Genomic DNA, 24,389 nt, shown 5'->3' on the forward strand with positions numbered 1-24,389 from the left:
GGTCGGTTTAACCTCTGTGAGTAATTTATTGAATACATTACACATGATTTGGGTCAGTGGTGTGAAAGACATCACGTCATTTGGCTTTATTTACGCTTTTTTATAGCGTCGACTGTTTTATTTCTTCAGATTACCTGAGTGTGTGTGTGGGAGAGAGATAGAGAGATTAATGGGCTTTTATGGCAGAGTGCCGCAATTGTGTGTGTGTGTGTGTGGGAAGGAGGGGGGCCGCTCACTTTAGTGTAAAGATAAAGCAGTCGTGTGTGTGTGTGTGTGTGTGTGTGTTTGGGGGGACGCCGTGTGAACAATAGCCCAGCAGCGTGTTTTATGGCTCGTGCTGCACTCTGATGTCTTTTGTGCGCGCGACTCTCTCCCTGCAGCTGTCGCGCTTTCTTCCCACGGGGCGCGTGCCCCCCAAATTTACTGCGCACGCGCAATAGCGACACGGCGGGAGCCAGGGAGGGGGGGGAAAAAAGCACACTTCTTTGACTTGGCCAATGGCAAATACGTTTGTGACTTTAAAGTTTTGTGATATCAGAAGCCAACAGGAGAACAGATTATCCCAGATATCTTGATAGGGTATGAAATAATGAATGGCATCATTTCTGCACTTCAGCATCAGTTATAAATAATAAGGATGAATAAGGATGAAACAGCCTCTCCTATTGGACACACAATATTACTACATTTAGGATGTAGAAGTTACTAATGTATAAATGCACCATTTGTCTTAACAGGGAGCTGTACAGGACCTCTATAAAAAAGATACTGCATAGTAAAGGCAGCAGAATATATTGTTTTTCCACAAATATGCCTTTGCAATACTGATATTTCACAGGCTATTGAGCACTCTGACAAATCACAGTGTCTCTCTTATTGTGTTCTTTGGCCAGCCCCGTGTGTACACCCAGTGTAATATACTATATGTCCAACAAGGATCTGCTTAGTATTCAGGTCCCTAATAATAAACCAGGTAATGAGATTGTAATTTTAATTTATAGATTAAAATCTATAAATTTTATTATGTCGTACAATGATGTGTTCAGTATGGCGGGTACCAAGGAGTCATGAAGTTTTGAATAGAATGAATCACAAGTTTGAGGGGATCGAGGGGAGTTATGTTGGAATTTCTGTGGTGTTCAGATGTTTATTGATGTGTCAAGGAGATTCAGGCTTTAGTATCGGCGGTGTAACTACAGTTCTTACCCAAATTCAGTTTTGTAATATACACAAAACAAGCGATTTAAGACCAAAGTAAAAGCACAGTACCACCAAAACCATACAAAGTGATGGATTTATCAGACTAGCATGGACATTCAGACACTTCCTGAACAAGAGTGGCCAATTTAGGCTTCACAAATCACACAAATGCAAAGAAGTCTATTGTAAAGCTCATTGGTACCGTGCAGTTCTAACACTAACACTTTTAATTATTAGTGACTAAATTCCCACTAAATTCGTTTGTACTCTCTATTTGTAGATCTACTCATTTTGCAGTTTGGGGTGTCCACATACTATACTTATACTGTACGTAGAAGTGTTTTTTTTATATACTAACAAATCAATCTTATTGATAATAAACCGTCCACAGATCTAGATCATCTGAACGCATTTGTGGGGTTTTGATGTAATCATAATCAGTAATATGCTGTCCCAACATAAAAATGGTTAAACATGACTGAAAGTCCTAAAGCTGATATATAGACATGCTCAAAAGTGTTTCACCCAGAAAAACACTAGCACAGCAAACAATGAACTAAAACAAGTGAGAACCAGTTAACAGTCTCATTTGCATGATACAAATGGGCCCCACTGACTTTCATTCGTTATTATTGATGCAAGCATTTTTTTTTAGTGAAACACTCCTTTAAAGTGTGGTTCTGAAGCTCAGAATGTTAGTTAAGTGTTTAGAAATGAAGGTGTGTGTGGCCTCTGAAAGTTCAGTGACTGAAATTAAAAGACAGAGCTGTTGTGGATGAATACAGCCTCATCTATCAAAGAGTCTTTGAGCAGCTGAAACAATAGCCTGAGCTGCTGTGAAGGACTCTCTCTCAAAAAAAAGTGTTCTTACTCTTTATACATTAATACATTATGATTGTTCTGTTTGTGTGTGATTGTTCTGTTTCTGTAAAATGTTCCTAAGTTTTTTTGTTTTTTTTTCTTTTGTGAACGTGTGTAGGTCTCAGGTGTTTGGAGCCATGTCAGAACGGAGGAACGTGTGAGCTCACAGCCAATGGAAAACCAGGCTGCAGGTGAGTCACAGCAATTAATAACTATAAATTAAAAACGGATCAAGAAATCCACTAAGGAGAGTGAAAGAGAGGGGTGATGTAGCAAGAGATCAAGCAAACCAAGACACACTGCAGCTGTGGTGAATTTTCAATTTGAATGAGGCTCCACGCTGTGTGTGTGTGTGTGTGTGTGTGTGTGTGTGTGTGTGTGTGTGTGTGTGTGTGTGTGTGTGTGTGTGTGTGAGCGTGCACGCGCCCATAGACATTCTCCCAGAGGCTCAGTGGTCCGTTACTCCTGAAGCCTATTCAGCCAATTCAATCCGACAGCTGGCCTTCTCTCCCTATTGTCCTAAACCCAGACACACACACACACACACACACACACACACACACACACACACACACACACATACACACAGAGTGAGCAGACACACTCACATACATTTCGTGGGATCTTAAAATGCTTATCTCTTTGTGAACAGACACATAAACATACAATCATACTGATATTCAGAGTACATACACACACACACACACACACACACTGTAAGCTGTTAGGGCTAACAGCTTTATTCACACATTTCTAACACACTTATTCTATTTTCTGTCTACTCTTTGCATGCTCACATACTTCTGTAATGCTCATAGTTTTCTCTCTCTCTCTCTCTCTCTCTCTCTCTCTCTCTCTCTCTCTCTCTCCCTCACTCTGTTGCAATGCTTAGTTTCATCCAATCTCATTACCACCACAGCCATCTGCCCCAGAACAGGACACCATTCAGACCGTGTGTGTGTGTGTGTGTGTGTGTGTGTGTGTGTGTGTGTGTGTGTGTGTGGAGGGGGGTCAGCTTGGGGGAAGGGGAGGGGGGCAAAGATTTGAAAGCAAACAAGTGTGAGAGCCTTTTGGCCACATCCCACATGAGTTCTTCCTTTCCTCCTCGACCTTTCTCTCTCTCTCTCTCTCTCTCTCTCTCTCTTTCTTTCTTTCTTTCTTTCTTTCTTTCTAACAAAGGAATGAATGAATGGTGAAATGTGGACAGGTCCTTGTGCTGATGCAGCGTAGTAAACTTCAGTACAATAGGATGAAAATAGATACACAGATTGAATATCCGGTTGAATGTGTTCACAGCAAAACAGGAAACACAAAGATATTTTCGGATTCTTTTCTCCTAAAAATATTTCTCAATCGCGACTTCTTTCCTGCATGGTTTCATGGTCCTGCATTTCCCACTGAATGTAACATGTGTGTGTTTTGAAAATTGAACAAAAGCCTTTAAGCTGGCATCTTTTCTTTAGAGAGTGCTGAAGGACAGCAGCCATGCTCATTTCAGTGCACAGTCCTTGCGTCCCCTGCTGGTGTAACATGTTGGCTACAATGTCAGTGGTTCACAATCAAAAACCCAAGACATTATCAGCACTCCAGTAATGTTTTGCTTTGGAACATTCAAACCTGCAGGCTTTAAATTGTATTTTAGTGTAAGGTACATATTTACATCTGCCATGAAAGTTCCATTAAACTGATTAATTCCATTTGGTGCATGTATGTGTGTGTGGGATGAGAAAATTTCCAAATACGCTGGCCAAAGAAAATGCGAATCAAGTGTTGTTTAAATGTTCTGGAAGGAAACAATGAAGCAATGTTACCATGCATAAATGTAGCATCCAAATTCACTGCTTCAGCATCCTGGTTCCTCAGTGGCGAAACGAGCTTCCCCCTTCACCCCAGTCAGTCCCATGTAAGATAAGGCCTTGCTTTCCCTGCGCTGACCTTGCATTAATTTCCTTTTGTATTATTTCTTGTTCTTTAGTGCATCTGGTGTTTGATTATTTGACAGTATGTGAGGTTATTGAATAGATGAGTTACAGGAAACTAAAGAAGTGATCCACACTAAGTTCTATTGATTTTCTGTCATGAATGTCAGTAATCATTTTCGTAAAACATCCCTAAGACATCTGATCACTTCATAAGCAAATCTCAATCTCTGTAGGGTTGTTTATAGCTTAGAAGTTTAATATGCTATATGTAAATATGTGTGTTTGGGGTGTTAGTTGTCTGAGTGTATGTGCTGCCAGTAGCGAAGAAATCTTGAATGAATTAAGATACCGTATGTGTGTGTGCGCTTTGTAATCTGCTTTAGCACAAAGCGCAAAAGACTAAACTAGATTAGAGAAAACGAAAGTTTGTTGTTTAGTTTCACACACTGAGGCAGGAAGCAGGAGGTGTGAACATGCACACGCACAGACTCAGACACAAACACACACATTGAGGGCAATCAGTAGCAGATGGCAGACCAGCCCCCCTGCGAAGGCTGTAGCCTGGAGTCACAAATGTGGTCATAGGTCACCACTGCATCTGTTCAGAGACACATACACACACACACATGTTGCCCCGGCAAGCTACAGACGCCTGCTGCTGCAGTGCCACAGAGACAAAGAGTGTTTATCCAAATCAATTCTGAGAGTAAACACACACATTTTGAGGAAGGTGTACATATCCTTGTTGGTATAGCGACTGATGGAGATATTTATTAATGCTGATCATTGGTGTGAGAGAGAGAATATGGAAAACAGTACGGGAGATAAAAAAAAAAAAACTTTTAACAGATAGAAGTAAGAAATAAGATTAGCGAGAGAGTGAGAGTGATGGAACTTAAAGCAGTTAACAAAGATGCACATATATACAGATACAGAGGTGGAAAAAAAGATGGAGTGGTGGGAGAGAGTTGGATTGGTGGGTGGATGGAGGGATGACAGGAGGAGTGTGCTGTCTCTGGGGATCAGCCCTGGTGACCTCACGCCACTTGCCATAGCAACAGGGTTCAGGGGAGAGGCAGAGAGGAGAGGGAGGGGCCTGCCTCACAACTGCACCCATCAATGCGCACACCTGCTGCACACACACACACACACACACACACACACACACACACACAGAGCCCTGAGAACATTCTTGATAGACATGAAATATTAATGCTGAGCATGAGCTAGCTGATAACTGAGGATAATGATTTAATAAGTAAGATGTAACTATTCAGTTTTTTTTTACCTTAATTGGTTAATTACTATGAAAATAAAATAGCACCACATGCAAACTGAACTTCCATGGGTTTTGCCATATTCAAAAGTTTCTCAGGAACTCCTGAACTCTGAGCTATCAAGCCAAAAAAATTATTTCCACTTTTTATTTCTGCTGTTATTTGGAAAAATCTTTGATGGATTTTGTGTGTCTGTGTTTTATTCTGTTTATCTCTCAGCTGTCCTGTGGACTATGCGGGTGCCCAGTGCCAGTTCCCAAACCCATGCAGTCCATCACCATGCCGGAATGGCGGTGTGTGTCGCCCACGCACACAGGGCAATGACGTGGAGTTTACATGCGACTGCACGCTGGGTTTCAGTGGGCCGCTGTGCCTGACACCTGTCAATCACGCCTGCATGAGCTCACCGTGCCGCAATGGAGGATCCTGTTCACTCCTTACACTCAGCACCTACAGCTGCCGCTGCCCTCCTGGCTGGACAGGTACATACATACATACATACATGTGTATATATTAAATCAAATTACTGAATTTAAAATTCTTATTAGATATGGTATTCAGATGCACTGTGTAATAATGCTTGTAATTCAAACATTAGTGCTACCCTGAAAATATATGTGTTGTGCAGGTAAGACATGCCAACAGGCGGACCCCTGTGCATCAAACCCCTGTGCCAACGGTGGCCGGTGCTCAGCATTCGACTCTCACTTCATCTGCACGTGCCCACCCAGCTTCCACGGGCCCACATGCCGTCTGGATGTAAACGAGTGCGCCACGACTCCCTCACCCTGCCAGAACAACGGAGTGTGTATAAACGAGGTGGGCTCATACCGCTGCCGCTGCCCACCTGAGTACGCTGGCACACACTGTGAGCGCCCCTTCCAGCCCTGCCAGCCTTCTCCATGTGCTAATGGGGGCACATGCACACAGACCAGTGACACTGGCTACGCCTGTACCTGCCTGCCAGGTAAAGGAAGAGAGAGAGAGAGAGAGAGAGAGAGAGAGTGTGTGTGTGTGTGTGTGTGTGTACATAATTGTGCTTGTGTGTGTGGGCGGTTATAGTGTGACAAGCAGTGTGTTGCTCTGATGTGCAGCGCAACTCTTTTGGTCTCTAGGTTTATGATTAACCTCAATAGCTCATCTTGATTGCTGTAGTTGTTTGTACTTTCCAGCACCCACCCACACACACACACACACACACACACACACACACACACAACTTTTGTTGTGTACAGGTCGGGGGGGAATTTTTCACACACTCACTCACAGGTTCCCACAGCCTATCTTTCACTCGGTTTATTCATTCACTCACTGTTTTTGTCTTCAGGCTTCACCGGGCAGGATTGTGAGCATAACATTGATGACTGTGTTCAGCATGCGTGTGAGAATGGAGGCAGGTGTATAGATGGTGTGAACACATACAACTGCCACTGTGACAAACACTGGACAGGTATAACACACTACACAATAGTGCACAAGTTTCTACTTGAAATCTTTTGTAAATTGGCCCACATTGTAAGGTTGTTTACGGTGCTTTATAGAACCATTACAGTTTCCTCCAGAAAAAAAAAAACTTTAGGGTAATAGATGAAACCTTTTGTTCTATATGCATACACAACACTGTAGACAATACTGCACCTTGGGCTACTGCACAGTCCAACACTAGAACTAGTTTTTTAGTGCCAAATGTTCTGGTACTAAAAAGGCCAAAAAGTTGTACAAACCTGCAACAACATTGTGTATGTACAAGACATTATATAACACTCCACAACACCACTTACTTAATACTAAAAAGTGTTGCATATTCCTACACACTGCTACACAGCATCTACTATGAACAATGCACATCTACAGGTATACTATAATACACAACTGTAAATATAATGCAAAAATAATGCTACACACAATTAATACCACATCTACAACTGTGTCAATAAATACATGTAAATATTATAAATACATTTGTATGAAATCACCACCACTCAAACTATTACTCTGATGCATGACCTTTAACCTCAACATTTGCACACAGGTCAGTACTGCACAGAAGATGTGGACGAGTGTGAGCTGTCCCCAAATGCCTGCCAAAATGGTGGCACATGTCACAATACAGTGGGCGGTTTCCACTGCGTGTGTGTGAACGGCTGGACAGGCGATGACTGCAGCGAGAACATTGATGACTGCGCCAGTGCAGCCTGCTATCACGGAGCCACATGCCACGACCGTGTCGCATCATTCTACTGCGAGTGCCCACACGGACGCACTGGTGAGTGTGTGGGGAGTGTGTGTGTGATTATGCACTGAGAATGCAGCTGCAACTCCTATGCACAGTCCTATTAACTTTCTATTTTGTTGTTTATTTACTTGTTTATTTGCAGGTCTGCTGTGTCATCTGGATGATGCGTGCATCAGTAACCCATGTCAGAAAGGCTCCAACTGTGACACCAACCCCGTCAATGGCATGGCCATCTGCACCTGCCCTCCTGGCTACACCGGCTCTGCCTGCAACCAGGACATCGACGAGTGCTCCCTTGGTAATAGCCAATCACAGCACAGTTTGTCATGGCACAGGGGTGAGCCCTGATTGGTTAGAGTGGTAGGAGCTGGATTGTAATGCACCAGAATTTGAGTGTAGTGTTTACCCTGCTTTGACATATTTGATTAACCTTAACAAAAGTTTTACCAATAATTAAATTACCAATATATGATTAAAGTATTTTTGATGGCAACATGGAAAATTGAAACTGATTGATACCACAGTGTCATGCATTGTGACACAGCCAACTGAAAACTGCTCATGAGATTTGTGTGATGTTGAATGCAGTGAGAAGATTGAATTGAAATGCAGAGAGAAGCTATTCTGTGATTGGCTGATATTTATGATCGGTGTGTTTTTTCAGGGGCCAATCCATGTGAGCATGGTGGCCGGTGTCTGAACACCAAGGGCTCATTCCAGTGCAAGTGCCTCCAAGGTTATGAAGGGCCACGCTGCGAAATGGACGTGAACGAGTGCAAGTCTAACCCATGCCAGAACGATGCCACCTGCCTTGATCAGATTGGTGGTTTTCACTGCATTTGTATGCCAGGTGAGGATTGTACCAAAATGCAAGTGCTTGGTGTGTAAGGTTTCTGTTTCATAAGAGAACTGTTTATCATTTTGTCTTTTTGAAAACTTTATGTATGTAGGGTATGAAGGCGTGTTTTGCCAGATCAATACAGATGACTGCGCCTCCCAGCCTTGTCTTAACAATGGCAAATGCATCGACAAGATCAACACTTTCCACTGCGAGTGTCCTAAAGGTAACTCTTTCTGAGCTGATTTGCTCATCTAAATAAAATGGTCTTTGGGACCATTTTTCAACCAGTCAGGTTTTGTACATGACTGTCTATTGGACTGGACAGCTTGCTTTTTGTGCATTGAGTTTTACATGAGATCATTGGTAGAGGACAGAGGAGAGGGAACATGGAGGCTGGATAGGAGGAGAAAAACATATATTTGTGCATAGAAAAATTGAGGAGGTATGAGGAGAGTTGTAACACATTTTATTCCTCAGGATTCTCTGGGAGCCTGTGCCAAGTGGATGTAGACGAGTGTGCAAGCACGCCATGCCAGAATGGAGCCAAGTGCACTGACGGGCCAAACAAATACACCTGCGAGTGCAAAGAAGGTGGGTATACACAAATACACACATGCATTAATAAACGAATCACACGTAAATCAAACTAAGCATCTGAATCATCTTTTTTCTTTCTCTTCTTTCTGAAGGTTTTACAGGCTCTATGTGTGAGATAGATATAAACGAGTGTGCCTCAAACCCATGCCACTACGGAGTGTGTAAGGACGGTGTGGCTTCATTCACATGCGCGTGTCGCCCCGGATATGCTGGCCGTCTGTGTGAGATCAACATCAATGAGTGTTTGAGTCAACCGTGCCGTAATGGGGGTACCTGCCTAGACCGGGAGAACTCGTACACCTGCAGCTGCCCTAAAGGAACAACAGGTATCTCATACACACAAACACACACACACAGACACACAAATTAGTCAGTATACTCTCTAAATCATGTTGCATGTGCAGGTCGGAACTGTGAGATCAATGTGGATGACTGCAAAAGTAACCCATGTGACTCTGGCAAATGTATCGACAAGATCAACGGATATGAGTGCCTGTGTGAGCCTGGATACACAGGTAGGAATCTGTGTGTGTACGTGTGTGTGTGTGTGTGTGTGCATGTGAGTGTGCAACAGGTGGTGAGCGAGGTGCCCGGCTTTGGTGTCGGATAACATTTGAGGACAGAGACGCCCTTTTCTAACTGGGACACAGACACACACCTGTGTGCTTTGCACTGATGTCCTCTTAAGCTCTCACCTGTCCCTGGATGCTGGGTCTCAGCCGCCCCCTACACACACACACACACACACACACACACACATTTGAAAAACTTTTTGAAAGACGAACAGCATAATGTGTGTGATTGTGTGTGTGTGTGGTAGAGATAGGAAAGGTGGGGGGATAAAGGGCCATTGTTATAGAAGAAGCAGGCAGTTAGGTGACACTGTCTGTCTGTAGAGGTGGTGTGCGGGGGGTGGGGGGTAATTAGGGGGTGGGGTGGTAATTGTTACTCAGTCATGTGTGAAATATGGCTGCCTCCTTTGTGTTTATAAACATCCCTCTATGGGACACCACCTCCCCCATCGAAGAGTGTGTGAGAGAAAGAAGAGAGAAAGGAAGGGAGGGGGAAGTTCTGTCTTTGTCATTCACAAGGCCTGTCATTCACATAGTCCGTCCTTCCCCAGCTGTTCAACATCCTCAGAGTATACACACACACACACATACTCACAAAGGCTTTTATACTGAAACTTACTGCAGAAAATATTGAAAGTTGACTATATGACTCACCTCATGAGTCATATAATAGGTCTTCTTTAAAGATGACATTTGTAAAAAAAAAAAAAAAAAAGTTGTTAAAATGCATTAGAAGAAAAATGTTTGCCATGCAATGGTTCTGGCTATATTTATTTCAGGCTTCTGTTTTTTGAAATTAGCTTGGCTTTGCAGAGGGGAAGAGCTGCCTGGCTATGTCTCAGTTTATTTATAAGGCAATTCACAGGGTACATATAGTATTAACAGAGAGTTTGGGAGGAAGAGGAATCAGTGTCCTGATTTATCCCTAAAGAGAGAACGGAATGAAACAAAAGTAAAAAAAAATAAAAATCTAAATTTCTTTTTCTATTCAATTTTAATTCCTCTGTTTGCCTTTGTCTCTATTTCAGGCGCGACATGTAACATTAACATAGATGACTGCGTGCCGAACCCATGCCGTAACGGTGGCACCTGTGTGGACGGCGTGAACTCGTTCACTTGCCTCTGCCCTGAAGGCTTCCATGACTCCATGTGCCTTTCACAGCGTGATGAGTGTGCCAGCAACCCCTGCATCCATGGCAACTGTCAGCACCAGGCCAATACGTATGTCTCTGTCTCACAAACACTCCAAAAAAAAGTATATTACTGTTTAAAAAACATTTAAATGTTATGTCAGATAGTGTTCTGTATTGTGTTCATGACAAATTTAAATCAGCATTTAGACTCAATTACAATACTATAGTACTATATATTTATTATATTAGGAACTGCCGTTATGTAAAATAATTATTGCAAAAAAGTGAGGTAGAAAAGTTTGTGTATGGATAAAAAAAATATGCTAAATGGATGATGACTTTTTCGGAATTCATTAGAAGTTGGGGAACATTTGGTTTGGAAACATACTTTATGATACACATAGCATGCCTTCATTAGTTACACACTCTTGCTCATACTCACTGTCTTTTTTTGTACCTACAGCTATGTGTGCGTGTGTGAGCCGGGCTGGACGGGCCGCAATTGTGACCTGAACGTGAACGAGTGTTTGTCCAACCCGTGTGTAAATGGTGGAACATGCCGAGACATGACCAATGGCTACATCTGCAGCTGCAAAGCAGGATTCACAGGTGAGTGTTTATCTGTCTATGTCTGGACACCTGTTTGTGTTTCTATATGTAGATTTTTGTAATCTTTAACGTGTGTTGCAGGTCCTAATTGCCAGACTAACATCAACGAGTGTGCATCCAACCCCTGCCTGAACCAGGGCACCTGTATTGATGATGTAGCTGGATACAAGTGCAACTGCTTGCTGCCGTATACAGGTACAAAACACACACATTCTCCCTCTTTCATGCTCCTTCTTTCACACAAACAAATACAAATGCACAGGCATCCTTCAGTCTGCTTCACACGGCATTGTTTGGTGTTTTGTAGTGTTAGTGTTTGCCTGAACATCCTTTGCACCTTTTATCAGAGTGGGAACTTTTGGTACATTTCCTGCATTTCTACTTCCTATTTCCTGTTAAGGGGGAAACCCAGAATTGCAGGAAATTGCTGACCACTATATTGTGTGCCTAGAAAGTGTCAAGGAAATAATAGGGTTGCTTAACAATGTGTATGTGTGAGAGTAAGTGCATGTGAATTTGTCTGCTTCATAGTGTGTTAAGTATATTAAAATGATTTCTTTGTGTGGTCTAGGTGAGCTGTGTGAGAGTGTGTTAGCGCCCTGCTCTGCACGCCCATGTAAGAACAGAGGTGTGTGTCGTGAGTCTGAGGACTACCAGAGCTTCTCCTGTGCTTGCCCAACTGGCTGGCAAGGTAAACATGTGCATGTGTGTGTATGTGTGGGTCAAAAAACATCTTTATCAAGTGTTTTAATGATGTCATCATCTTTATCATTCGTAAAATCTTTGTCCTTCTCTGTAGGTCAGACATGTGAAGTGGACATCAACGAATGTGTGAAGTCCCCATGCCGTAATGGCGGCGTGTGCGTGAACTCAATGGGTGGTTTCCAATGCCGATGTAACCCAGGATTCACAGGAGACCTGTGTGAGACTGACATTGACGACTGCACTCCTAGTAAGATACACAAATACGCCAAACACACATACACCACAGTTCACCCTGAGTACCCGAACACATCATATGCACTCAAACTGTATATAAAATCTTGTCTGATTGTTAATCTGCCTGTCCCTCTCTGTGTCAGACCCCTGCAGCAACGGTGGTGTGTGTGTGGACCGTGTGAATGGCTTCACATGTGTGTGTGTGGCTGGATTTCGTGGTGAACGTTGCACTGAGGACATCGATGAGTGTGTGAGTGCCCCCTGCCGCAATGGGGGGAACTGCACAGACTGCGTGAACAGCTATACCTGCAGCTGCCCAGCTGGATTCAGCGGCATCAACTGTGAGATCAACACACCTGACTGCACTGAGAGGTAGCGTGCGCACACAAACACACATTCATTCATTTCTCCTCACTTGTGCTAATACTTTATTGATTAAATAAAACACATTTTATAGACAACGCAATTTAACCCCTTTTGTGTGTGCAGCTCCTGCTTCAACGGTGGTACATGTGTGGATGGGATTAACTCATTCTCATGCGTCTGTCTGCCCGGGTTCACGGGCAGCTACTGCCAGCATGACGTAAACGAGTGTGACTCAGGACCATGCCTTAACGGCGGCACATGCCAAGACGGCTACGGCACCTACAAATGCACCTGCCCACATGGCTACACGGGCACCAACTGCCAGGTACACACACATACACACATGCACTCCAGCTTCTTATTTCTTATTAGCTTCAACTGTTTTTGAATACATATTTGCATGAATGTAGAACAGTGAATGAAATTGAAATTAAAAATGAAATTCAGCTCATATGTGCTACTTTTTATTTATGCACCTTTGTTTGTATACATGTTATAGGGGGACTAACTGTAATTAGGGTTGCATGACAAAAGCAGCCCAATAACCAATCAAAAGCTGTATCATCGCTGAACTGTTTAATATTTACAATGTAACTGAAGTATTTTTCCATGAAATAATATTACAAATGAGCATTTTCTCTAAATGCATTTTCTCTAGTGCTTCCCCAGGTCATAAATTATTTATTGAATGTGTGTATTTTATTTTCGGATCAATTCAAGGTGCATTATTAGCATCACAAACAATTATGCATTTGTATTGCAAAAGTTCAGATGAAAAAGGAGATGAAAAAGGGGATTGGTATGAATCTATGTTTACTAAACATGTCTATCTTTGTGTGTGGTTTTTCCAGAGCCTGGTGCGCTGGTGTGATTCATCTCCCTGTAAAAATGGGGGCTCATGTTGGCAACAGGGTTCTTCCTTTACATGTCAGTGTGCCAGTGGCTGGACTGGCATCTACTGCGATGTGCCCAGCGTCAGCTGTGAGGTCGCCGCTCAGCAGCAAGGTAATACAGAGAGAGAGAGAGAGAGAGAGAGAGAGAGAGAGAGAGAGAGAGAGAGAGAGAGTGTGTGTGTGTGTGTGTGTGTGTGTGTGTGTGTGTGTGTGTGTGTGTATGGTCTATAAGTATCTGTGTTCTCTCACAGTAGGCCTACTATGATTTTGCACACTCACACTCTCCACTATTCTCTCTCTTTCTGTCTGCCCATTCATCTTTTCTCTCCAGGTGTATCTGTGGCAGTTCTGTGCCGTAACGGAGGCCAGTGTGTAGATGCAGGCAGCACACATCTGTGCCGGTGCCAGGCAGGCTACATGGGCAGCTACTGCCAGGAGCAGGTGGACGAGTGTGTGCCAAACCCATGTCACAATGGTGCAACCTGTACCGATTACCTGGGTGGATACACCTGCGAGGTATGAAACCACACACATACTGCCTTGTACATTACAGAAAGAGCTGTTGGCTGTTTGTGCTGAGGACAGAATTGTTCATCAAATACACAGTTACGTTTACAGAATGATTCATATATGAGTGACTCAGCGGCAGACTGTGAGAATGTGGTGTCTCATAAACAAGCTGAAGTATTGGAAACAGAAATTCTACCAATACCACAATGTGGGATTTGATATACATCCAACATATTACTGTTAAACTATGTTCCAGGTGTTGTGTCTGAAAACATTACGTGTCAGAAAGCACTCATTGCTGTTTCCTGACTGGTGCTGGAACTAAATTTGCATATGTAATTTACCCTTCTTTCGCCTTCTCTGGAAGTGTGTGGCGGGATACCATGGGGTAAACTGCAGCAAGGAGATAAACGAGTGTGCGTCTCAGCCTTGTCAGAATGGAGGCACCTGCATCGACCTCGTCAATACCTACAAGTGCTCCTGCCCTCGAGGAACTCAAGGTGAGTATACACACAGTCTCCTAGTGTTTACACTCCTAGTGTAAATTAGCTAGAAATCAGCCCATTTGCCAGAATGGTTAAGATAAACTTGTGCTCAGTGCGTACTGTTTTCATATTCTGCAGATTAAACCATGAACTTGAACCCCTAGCAACTGGCAGAACAATTAACCCATGCAATATTAATGCATGAACAAAAGCATCTGAATATATCATCTTTTAGAACATTAGCCTGATTCAGCTTCCTGATTTTGGATTCATGGAATAGATTGTAAAACATTCACACTCCATGGAGCCATGTATTAATTGTAAGCCAAGTACCAACAAAACAGTAAAAAGACGAGGCTTGTTGTAATGGATACAAGCTTTTACAAAATTTTATAAGACAAACTCTACAGAATAAAATCTTTATTAAAAAAAAAAAAAAAAAAAAACCTCAGAGCATCCCTCTGTGAATCCTATTTACATAATAAATAATAATAAATATTTTCATCCTCTGTCACTCTGTAGGTGTTCACTGTGAAATCGATGTGGATGATTGTTCCCCGGATGTGGATCCTGAGACTGGCGAGCCACGTTGTTTTAATGGTGGGCGCTGTGTGGACCGGGTGGGTGGCTATGGGTGTGTTTGCCCTCCAGGCTATGTGGGTGAGCGATGCGAGGGTGACGTGAATGAGTGCTTGTCTGACCCCTGCGACCCGAACGGATCCTACAACTGCGTCCAGCTGGTTAACAGCTACCGCTGTGAATGCCGCACAGGGTATACAGGTATGCTCACACAGACATCACTTACTCATACACACACTCCCAGAGGCCTACTTAATGGTGTACGTCTATTAACATGTATTAAACTGTATCTAATATTTTGTTACAGAACACAATAGTAAGTTAAGTTAAACACTGATGGGGGTTTAAGCAAGTCATTTCTAAGGTTATTAATGTTTATAAAGTTGACTGTGGGATCAGCTTTAATCACTTCTGTGGGTGTTTGTGTGTGTATAGGCCAGCGCTGTGACACTGTGTTTGACGGCTGTAAGGATAAGCCCTGTAAAAATGGTGGAACCTGTGCAGTCGCGAGCAACACCAAACATGGATACATCTGCAAATGCCCACCTGTAAGTACACACAACCTATATCTGACACATTTACCTAAAGTTATATCTACAAATATAAGTGCTTCTATCCAGACAGCAAAATCTGACACTATTTGTATGTAGAGAGTATTTGCACACACAGCACACCACTCACAGCCACGTTATTTCTCCTCTGCTGTAGGGTTTTTCAGGCTCATCTTGTGAGTACGACTCAAGCTCATGTGGCCCCCTGCGCTGCCGCCACGGTGCTACCTGTGTCGCGGGCCCACGCTGCCTTTGCCCACCAGGTTACAGTGGACCCGAGTGCCAGACACGCCTTGATTCTCCATGTGCTTCCAACCCATGCTACAATGGTGGCACGTGCCAGGCATCTGCAGAGGCCCCATTCTTCCACTGCCTGTGCCCATCACACTTCAACGGCCTCTTCTGCCACATCCTGGACTATTCGTTCAACGGGGGCCGGGGTCTGGACATCACCCCTCCCCCAGCTGAATCAGAAGAGGCAGAGCCAGGTTGCGAGGTGCCACAGTGTGAGCAGCGAGGCGGTGACGGTGTGTGTGATGCAGCATGTAACAGTCACGCATGCGGCTGGGACGGCGGCGACTGTTCGCTCAATTTTGATGACCCCTGGCACGAGTGCAGTGCTGCCCTGCAGTGTTGGAGGTACTTCAACGATGGCAAGTGCGACATGCAATGTCATAGTGCTGGCTGTCTCTACGATGGCTTTGACTGCCACCAGCTCGAGGGCCAGTGCAAGTAAGTCTCACACACAATACTCAACTCAGTACCAAACTTCAGCATAAATATTTTCATCATCTCACTTAAACTCTACTTAAAAAAAGTCTAAAAATATTCTTATTTAAAGCAGTAGATACTCCTTACTGATTACTGACTACCACTTCCATATAATTCCATATAATTATGTATCATATGATTATCTGATTTCAGCAGTTATAAGATTATTCAAGTAGTTATGTAAACAGCATACAATAAATATGAATAGGATTTAGCTAAGAAATGTAGAAAAATAGAAAATTAAAATATGTATTGAAAAATCTACATCACTAATTCTCTTTCTCTCTCTCTAGTCCCTTGTATGATCAGTACTGTAAGGACCACTACTCGGACGGCCACTGCGATCAGGGCTGCAATAGTGCTGAGTGTGGCTGGGATGGGTTGGACTGTGCTGAGGATGTACCACAGCGTCTGGCATCCGGCATCCTGGTGCTTGTGGTGCACTTGCCACCCACTGAGCTGCTCAACAGATCTTCCTCCTTCCTCCGCCAGCTTAGTGCCCTGTTGCGCACCAATGTCGCCCTCAAGCGCCATGCCACCACAGGCGAGCCTCTAGTCTACCCATACTACGGCACTGAACATGAGCTGAGCAAACACACACGTACCGCCCATGAGTGGAGCACAAATCCTGGTCCCCTGCTGCAGCGCACTGCTAGGAGCCTGTCAGCGTTGCTCAAGCCCCGCCATCGACGAGAGCTGGACAGCATGGAGATTAAAGGGTGAGTAATAGTGTCACTGACAAATAGAATGAGTGTTGATAAAACCATGACTGGTGAATATATAAGACTGATACATAGATATTGATAATGCGACTATACAGTAAGATGACAATACAGCTCGAGTATTGAGCTGACACACCAATTAATGATACAGAGCAGCAACTAATGATACAGAGCAACATTAAAACATGTAATAAGTATGTTAATCCTACTGTGTGTGTGTGTGTGTGTGTGTGTTCGTGTGTGCATTGCAGCTCCATTGTATATCTGGAGATTGATAACCGGCAATGTTACCAGCAGTCAGAAGAGTGTTTTCAGAGTGCAACAGATGTGGCTGCATTCCTGGGAGCACTGGCCTCCAGTGGCAATCTCAATGTTCCCTACATTATAGAGGCTGTTACAAGTGAGTGCTCACACTACGATGCATTAAAAGAACAATACTGACTCATACAAAAGCAGTATTTATACAGGCCTTTCTCTCCCTTGTAACGTTTGTTTGTAGGTGAGAATGAGGCCCCTGGCCGTGGAGAGATGTACCCCATGTTTTTGGCTCTCCTGGTCCTGGCTGTGTTGGTCCTGGCTGCAGTTGGAGTTGTGCTGTCACGCAAGCGGAAGCGAGAGCATGGCCAGCTCTGGTTCCCTGAGGGCTTTAAAGTGACTGAAACCAAAAAGAAACGCAGAGAACCTGTGGGAGAGGACTCAGTTGGACTTAAGTGAGTGTGTGAGCGTGTGTGTGAGCGTGTGTGTGAGCGTGTGTGTGAGCGTGTGTGTGAGCGTGTGTGTGAGCGTGTGTGTGAGCGTGTGTGTGAGCGTGTGTGTGAGCGCAGAACAGGTAGCAAGAACATGTATGTAGCAAGAACATGTATGTAGCAAGAACATGTATGTAGCAAGAACATGTATGTAGCAAGAACATGTATGTATGTGAGTTCTGGATAATTTGTGTGCTGCCTAATTTATAAATCTGTTTGATTTATACTCAGACTATGTGCATTATTGATTGGTGAATACAACTAAAAGATTCCAGCAGTAGGCTTCTGGCAGCTGTCTGCATTTCTGATTTATTATTATTAATTATTAATTTGTTCTTTTTCAAAGGCCTCTGAAGAACTCTGATAGCACTCTGATGGACGAGCAGCTGAGTGAGTGGGCAGAGGAAGACCACTGCAAACGCTTCAGGGTAAGAGAGTGTGTCTCTGTGTACACTCTTAGAAAAACAACCTTGTACCCTAAAAGGGCTTTTGGCTTGTCCCTTAAGGGGAACACATAAAGGTTCTTTGTAGAAACCCTATAACAAAAGGTTTCACTTTCACAGAAGGTTTCATCCAGACTCTTTGCAAAGCTATAACCATTTAAACAGCCAAAGAAACCCTGTGAATCCTTTTTCTCTGAGAATTTAGGTTTGTTAATGAGTTGGATGTGATCGAGATACTTTGTCAGTCAGATCTCACCTGCTCTGTTTAAATTGCACTGGTTACCCCTACTATCATGTACACCTACTTGTTTGAGAAGGTCTCTGGCTCACTTATGGTCTCTAGATTTAGATTTCAAGCTATGGAATTAACTTGCGTAGTCCCTGTGAAATCTCCTGCAAATTACTCCTGCATTCAGAATCCGTATTTTCTCTCATTGCCATTGCTGTTTCATTTATTACTAAGTATGTCTCATTATAATTATTGTTATTAGGGGCACAGATTGAATATCAGTCCATGCCAGTATCATGACAATATCGTGTGTGTACAGTTTGAGGAGGTATTTATAAGTGATACCATGTGAATGCACAACTAATGATATAATATTTTTGTGTATATGCAGTTTGATGACCACACCACACCAGATATAGGTATCCAGCCAGATCCACGTCAGTGGACTCAGCAGCATCTCGACGCGGCCGACTTGCGCCTGACCTCGATAGCTCCTACACCACCGCGGGCAGACACAGACACTGACTGCGTAGATGTGAACGTACTTGGCCCCGGTGGGTGACCCTTACCTCACATCACAATCCCATCACAGCATCTGGGCTCATAAATAAACAAATAGTCTCATGCTTGAAACCCTGGAATGAGTATTATCCAGCTGAATGATGGGTAAACACTGTAACAATAGTATTTATCTGGAATCTTGATCCTATCAGGACCATGGGTGAAGAGCTAGATGCAAATGCTGATTATGGTTTAATGACAATAATTCTAAAAGTTAACAAATCAAAACTTCCTTTGAGTAGATACATGTTCAGAATGAATAAAACAAAGCAGAAAGTAGTGAGTAAGGACACATTTTGAACCCAGTATCTTTCTTGTTCTATTTCTCAGATGGCCTGACACCTCTGATGATCGCCTCATGCAGTGGTGAGGCTGGTGAGGAGGAGGAGGGGGAGGAAGGCGTCATTGCCAACTTCCTCTGGCATGGCGCCGATCCACACCAGCGTACAGAGCGTGCAGGTGAGACGGCACTGCACCTGGCTGCCCGTTATGCCCGATCTGATGCCGCCAAGCGCCTTCTAGAGTCTGGGGCAGATGCCAATGCACAGGACCATGCAGGACGAACACCACTACATGCTGCTGTGGCTGCCGATGCACAAGGAGTCTTCCAGGTACACATACTTTACCGACACGGTGGTTGCTGTCATACACACAAGAGTTTTACCTGACTCAGAATGAGGCAAAGGTGGAAGCCTTCAGACCTTACAGACTATATACTGTCAGCAAAATAATTTAAGAATTATTCTTAATTCTTAATTATTCTTATTATTCTGCAATTCAGAAAACCATATCTATAAACTTGAAAATTATAAGAAACATGAAAGTTGAAATAGTACCTGAAGTAAGAATTGGGAGTGAACTATTGAGTGAAAAGAAAGGGGAGATCTATATTTGCACTACATTACATAATGTTACTTTGGAAAAAAAATATTTTATGCATATGCCAAATAAACATTGCACAATTTTAGCCCAGTTTTCTTGTCAAGGATAATGGGTGGTTGGGTGGTTTTTAAATCATCTGAACCTTTCTTACAGATCCTAATTCGGAATCGGGCTACAGATCTGGACGCGCGCATGAACGATGGCACGACGCCACTCATCCTGGCCACACGCCTAGCAGTGGAGGGCATGGTTGAGGAGCTCATCAACTGCCATGCTGATGCCAATGCCATTGATGACTCTGGTACACATTCATTTTTACACACAGTCCTTATTTACCAAAGCAAGGCAAAAAAAAAAAAGTTTATGTGATTTGCTTAGTTAGTACAGCAAGAACACATGAGCAGCTATCTCACATCTCAGGAAGCAATCTACATTAAACAGCGAATATTAAATTGTCAGAAACCCAAATTGCAACCAGGAATACTAACTCTGCAAATATGAATATTCGCACAATTTGAATTTTTCTTTAATATAAATTCCATAAAATTGACTCCTTTCTCTTTCCCTGCCTCTCTCTATATAGGAAAGTCTGCTCTCCATTGGGCCGCTGCTGTCAACAATGTTGAGGCTGCTGTAGTGCTTCTGAAGAATGGAGCCAACAAGGATCTGCAGAACAACAAGGTGTGTATATGTGTGCAGTGATAGGGTTTATGTTAGAGCTGCACAAATCAGTGTAAATGATTTGTAATCTTATTTTGATTCAAATATTTTTACATGTGAAAGGGATACACGCTTGTAATACACAATTGATTTTCAATAATAAAATGACAACATGCTGCAAAACTATTTTGTTCCTAAACTGTATGAATAATATATAGAGAATAGTTATATTAATAATTAGTAAATGATGAGAATACGCACTAGGTATGTATTCGTTATCATTTACTGTGCATTATCCAGGTTTCTAAATTTGTAAAAGTTTAACATTGAAATCTTGTATACCTTTACAGGAGGAAACGCCCCTCTTCTTGGCAGCACGTGAGGGCAGCTACGAGACGGCAAAGCTCCTCCTCGACCACCTGGCCAATCGTGACATTACAGATCACCTGGATCAGCTGCCACGTGACATTGCCAATGAGCGTATGCACCATGATATTGTGCGCCTGCTGGAAGAATATAACCTGGTTCAGACCCCTCCCACTCTCACTCATTCACCCCCAATCTGCTCGCCCGAGGCTTTCCTGGGCATCAGAACTAGCCCGGGTGGCACAAATAACACGAATAATGTAAAGAAACCCCGCAAACCTGGAGGAAAGGAGGGAGGAAAGGAGATGAAGATGAAAAAGAAAAAGAACGGAGACACAAACATCCTCTCTCCAGTGGAATCAGATGTCTCCTCACCCCCAATGATTACATCACCCTTCCAACAGTCTCCACCTATCACCCATCACTTGCAAGGGTTGGCTGACTCCCAAATGGGCGGGGCTCGCCTGGGAATGGCAAAGCCATTTGATTCAGCTCCTCCACGCTTGTCTCACCTCGGATTGGCTAATAATGGAGGTGGAGCCCAAACAGGGCCATGTGATTGGCTGGCAAGGGCACAGCAGCAGCAGCAACAAGGGGCATTTTCAGCTATAATGCCAACGATGCACCACGGCGCTAATTTGCCGCAAGTGATGGGTTATCCCACAATGCAAAGCAGCCACCTGGGCACAGCAGCTCACCTGCTGTCTAACCACATGCATCAAAACCATCTGCAGCACCGAAACTCAAACTCCGCCCCCAATCATGGCCTCTCTCACCACTTCCTTGGTGACATAAGCGGGACAGAACTTCAGTCCAACTCAATTCAAACCATGCTGCCACAGGAGACGCAGCGCCTGCCCCAGTCTATGTCCAGCACCCAGTTTCTGACTCCTCCTTCTCAGCACAGTTACTCCGCCCCTATGGACAACACGCCAAATCACCAGCCACAGGTCCCTGATCATCCCTTCCTGACTCCATCCCCTGGCTCTCCTGACCAATGGTCTAGCTGCTCTCCACATTCCAACTTATCTGACTGGTCAGAGGGAATCTCGAGCCCACCCACCAGCATTCATATGAATCACATCCCCGAAGCATTCAAGTAATAATGACAGCAAAGGAGGACAGCGATAAATGACTCTACTGCCAAAACTTTTTGACTACTTTATACTAATTATACTTTATTCCCTAAACTGCTTATTTTTTATTTATTTATGTGCTTTTGGACTACATATATAAAAGATCTTTTTTATTTATGCATTTTATTTGTATTTTATCAGTAAGCTGCTCAGAAAAAAAACTGAACTACTGTCTGCTGAGCAAATATAAGATTTCATGTTCATGTTAAATGCTTTGACCTTTTTAATAGATATTTTTTGAGATTCAGTATTAAGTAAACTTGATGTAATCTTTTAAAACCAAGCTTTAGATGTCTGTAAACATCTGCAGAAAGAGTCTTAAAGTGTGAGAGACACAGATTTTTGAATGTTTAACAAAGGTTCTGGTCATATGACGCATCCTTCTCGCTTACACACACACTTAAAGACTGGATTATGATATTTTGTAATGACTCAATAATGTTACAAAGCTGAATAATGTCTGTGAATGACAAACATTAAAGTTCTCTATTTGAAAAGTCTTGGAATGGACAGAATGGACATTTTCCTTTTTGAGCACGCAGTTTGCTGTGCAAAACAGTGTGTATAGTTTGTCTTATGTTGTGTAGTCACTGCTGTGTTGACTTTTCGCAGCACCTGAGTTGAGGTCAGGTGGAGTTTCTGTGTATGTAGCAAAGTGATTTATTTATTCCTTTAAGTAGATACGTGTCTGCCTTTTACAACCATCACAAAACTGTTATGTAAAATTGTAAAAGTTAGAATTTTTATCGTTTTGTAATTTCACACTGGAGCTGAGTATGCAACTTTCAGGCTGGTTGTCAGAGGCTAGATACCCTATAATATGTACTAGATATGTAGAAAGGTGTGTGCGTCTGTGTAAGACAAAGAATGTACACAGTTGTGTATGTGTTGCACTGTGATGACATCATTCGTGGTTGTGTAAAGCAGCCGGTGGGTGTCTGACATGTTAAGTTTTATAAACACTGATCAAATGTTTTACTACTGACAGAATAATGATATATGCATTTGTAGACTGTGAGAAGAAATAATTTTGTCCAATGATATGTAAAATATTTTTCTTGAAACAATAAAACATTTTGCTTTTACAATGCTCTGACATTGTAATCTGATAATTTTCAATTGTTTTTGTTAAGTTTTCACAATTTTAGTCTAAATATTTTAGTATTCAATTCAGTCCATTTTATTTCTAGTAACTGGATTAGGCTAACACTAACTCGTAAACAAATCAAGGCATAAAATAAAAGGTTATTTATTATGCAACTGACGTAATGTACATAGTGTAGCAACTCCAGCTGAATGATGGTTTAGTGAGGAATTGATGAGTGATGAAAGTTTAATGCCTTGCAGTTCATGAATTCACCATAACCACCACTAGAGGGAGACAGACACCAGCATAAATTTAATGCTACAACGAACTCAATAGCTACAGTAGCTTTCTGCAGTGGCGGCTGGTGGTTTTTAAGTGTTTACCATGAGTACTGCTAACTAACTAGCTCACTAACTTGCTCAGTTTCATTGAAGAACATAGTTCTAGCTAGATATCTAGACCTATAAATAAACAAAAAATGCAAATAATAAAAATATAACTTTATACTAGCTTGGAGCACTCTGAAAGTTTGGCGGTAATATGTTTAAGTTTGAGATGTCAGTCATGTTTATTACTGTTTCGATGATTGGCAGTTGGTTATGAGGTTCTGCTCCTTTGAGAGCAAAAGTGCACTGTCCAACAAACCTTGAGATATTTTTTTCTACGCAAACCCCACGCACCCACACACTCATTCACTCCCACTGAAGTTGTGCAACCTTGTAGGACCCAAAACAACATATCAAAAGCCTGTTGTCCAGTGAGCCTTAATCTTTTCTCCCATTAAAGAACAGCGTACTTGAATCTGCCATATAAGCTGTGCTTCACTGGAGATTTTCACGCAGGCTGTGCTGTCCACCGAAAACAGTTCTTTACAGTGTAAAATGAACAAACAGCACAATAGTGCAGTGAGATATTTGATTATTTGATTTGCTAAAATATTGAATTTCACCATGACTGATGAATAATATTTCAACATTTAGTATAATAATATAGTATAGTATAATTCTAATGTAATTTTAGGTGAGGCCAGGCTTCCCATGTAGTCTTAAAGCAATCGCCTAAGGTGGATAATTACAGTATATAAGGCATTGCATAGTGTCTGGCACATGTTACACAAAAGGAAACAAAATGTAATAGAAAGATGAATCAGCCAATATCATAATTCGATAAAGGTACATTACCTTGAACAGCACAGCTATATGAGAAATAGAGGGC

At 42.7% G+C, this 24,389-nt stretch overlaps 1 protein-coding gene across 1 annotated transcript in view; it reads left to right on the forward strand.

Annotated features, from left to right (window-relative positions):
- Nucleotides 1–23,175, forward strand: part of notch1a (notch receptor 1a) — a 23,743-nt gene extending 568 nt beyond the window's left edge. The window contains exons 2-34 of the mRNA XM_026928984.3: nt 2,180–2,252; nt 5,480–5,742; nt 5,889–6,227; nt 6,588–6,710; nt 7,293–7,526; nt 7,639–7,794; nt 8,161–8,346; nt 8,447–8,560; nt 8,815–8,928; nt 9,027–9,260; nt 9,339–9,449; nt 10,535–10,727; nt 11,103–11,248; nt 11,330–11,443; nt 11,820–11,939; nt 12,048–12,200; nt 12,331–12,559; nt 12,677–12,878; nt 13,405–13,558; nt 13,778–13,962; nt 14,324–14,456; nt 14,964–15,221; nt 15,456–15,568; nt 15,729–16,303; nt 16,636–17,061; nt 17,316–17,464; nt 17,564–17,774; nt 18,157–18,238; nt 18,874–19,036; nt 19,374–19,654; nt 20,079–20,226; nt 20,509–20,606; nt 20,936–23,175. Coding sequence (XP_026784785.3) covers nt 2,180–2,252; nt 5,480–5,742; nt 5,889–6,227; nt 6,588–6,710; nt 7,293–7,526; nt 7,639–7,794; nt 8,161–8,346; nt 8,447–8,560; nt 8,815–8,928; nt 9,027–9,260; nt 9,339–9,449; nt 10,535–10,727; nt 11,103–11,248; nt 11,330–11,443; nt 11,820–11,939; nt 12,048–12,200; nt 12,331–12,559; nt 12,677–12,878; nt 13,405–13,558; nt 13,778–13,962; nt 14,324–14,456; nt 14,964–15,221; nt 15,456–15,568; nt 15,729–16,303; nt 16,636–17,061; nt 17,316–17,464; nt 17,564–17,774; nt 18,157–18,238; nt 18,874–19,036; nt 19,374–19,654; nt 20,079–20,226; nt 20,509–20,606; nt 20,936–22,054 — 7,199 coding nt within the window. The 3' untranslated portion in view covers nt 22,055–23,175. The remainder of the gene's footprint in view (nt 1–2,179; nt 2,253–5,479; nt 5,743–5,888; nt 6,228–6,587; nt 6,711–7,292; nt 7,527–7,638; nt 7,795–8,160; nt 8,347–8,446; nt 8,561–8,814; nt 8,929–9,026; nt 9,261–9,338; nt 9,450–10,534; nt 10,728–11,102; nt 11,249–11,329; nt 11,444–11,819; nt 11,940–12,047; nt 12,201–12,330; nt 12,560–12,676; nt 12,879–13,404; nt 13,559–13,777; nt 13,963–14,323; nt 14,457–14,963; nt 15,222–15,455; nt 15,569–15,728; nt 16,304–16,635; nt 17,062–17,315; nt 17,465–17,563; nt 17,775–18,156; nt 18,239–18,873; nt 19,037–19,373; nt 19,655–20,078; nt 20,227–20,508; nt 20,607–20,935) is intronic.
- The last annotated feature ends 1,214 nt before the right edge of the window (nt 23,176–24,389 follow it).

Source organism: Pangasianodon hypophthalmus, chromosome 15, assembly GCF_027358585.1.
Source record: "Pangasianodon hypophthalmus isolate fPanHyp1 chromosome 15, fPanHyp1.pri, whole genome shotgun sequence".
NCBI lineage: Eukaryota > Metazoa > Chordata > Actinopteri > Siluriformes > Pangasiidae > Pangasianodon > Pangasianodon hypophthalmus.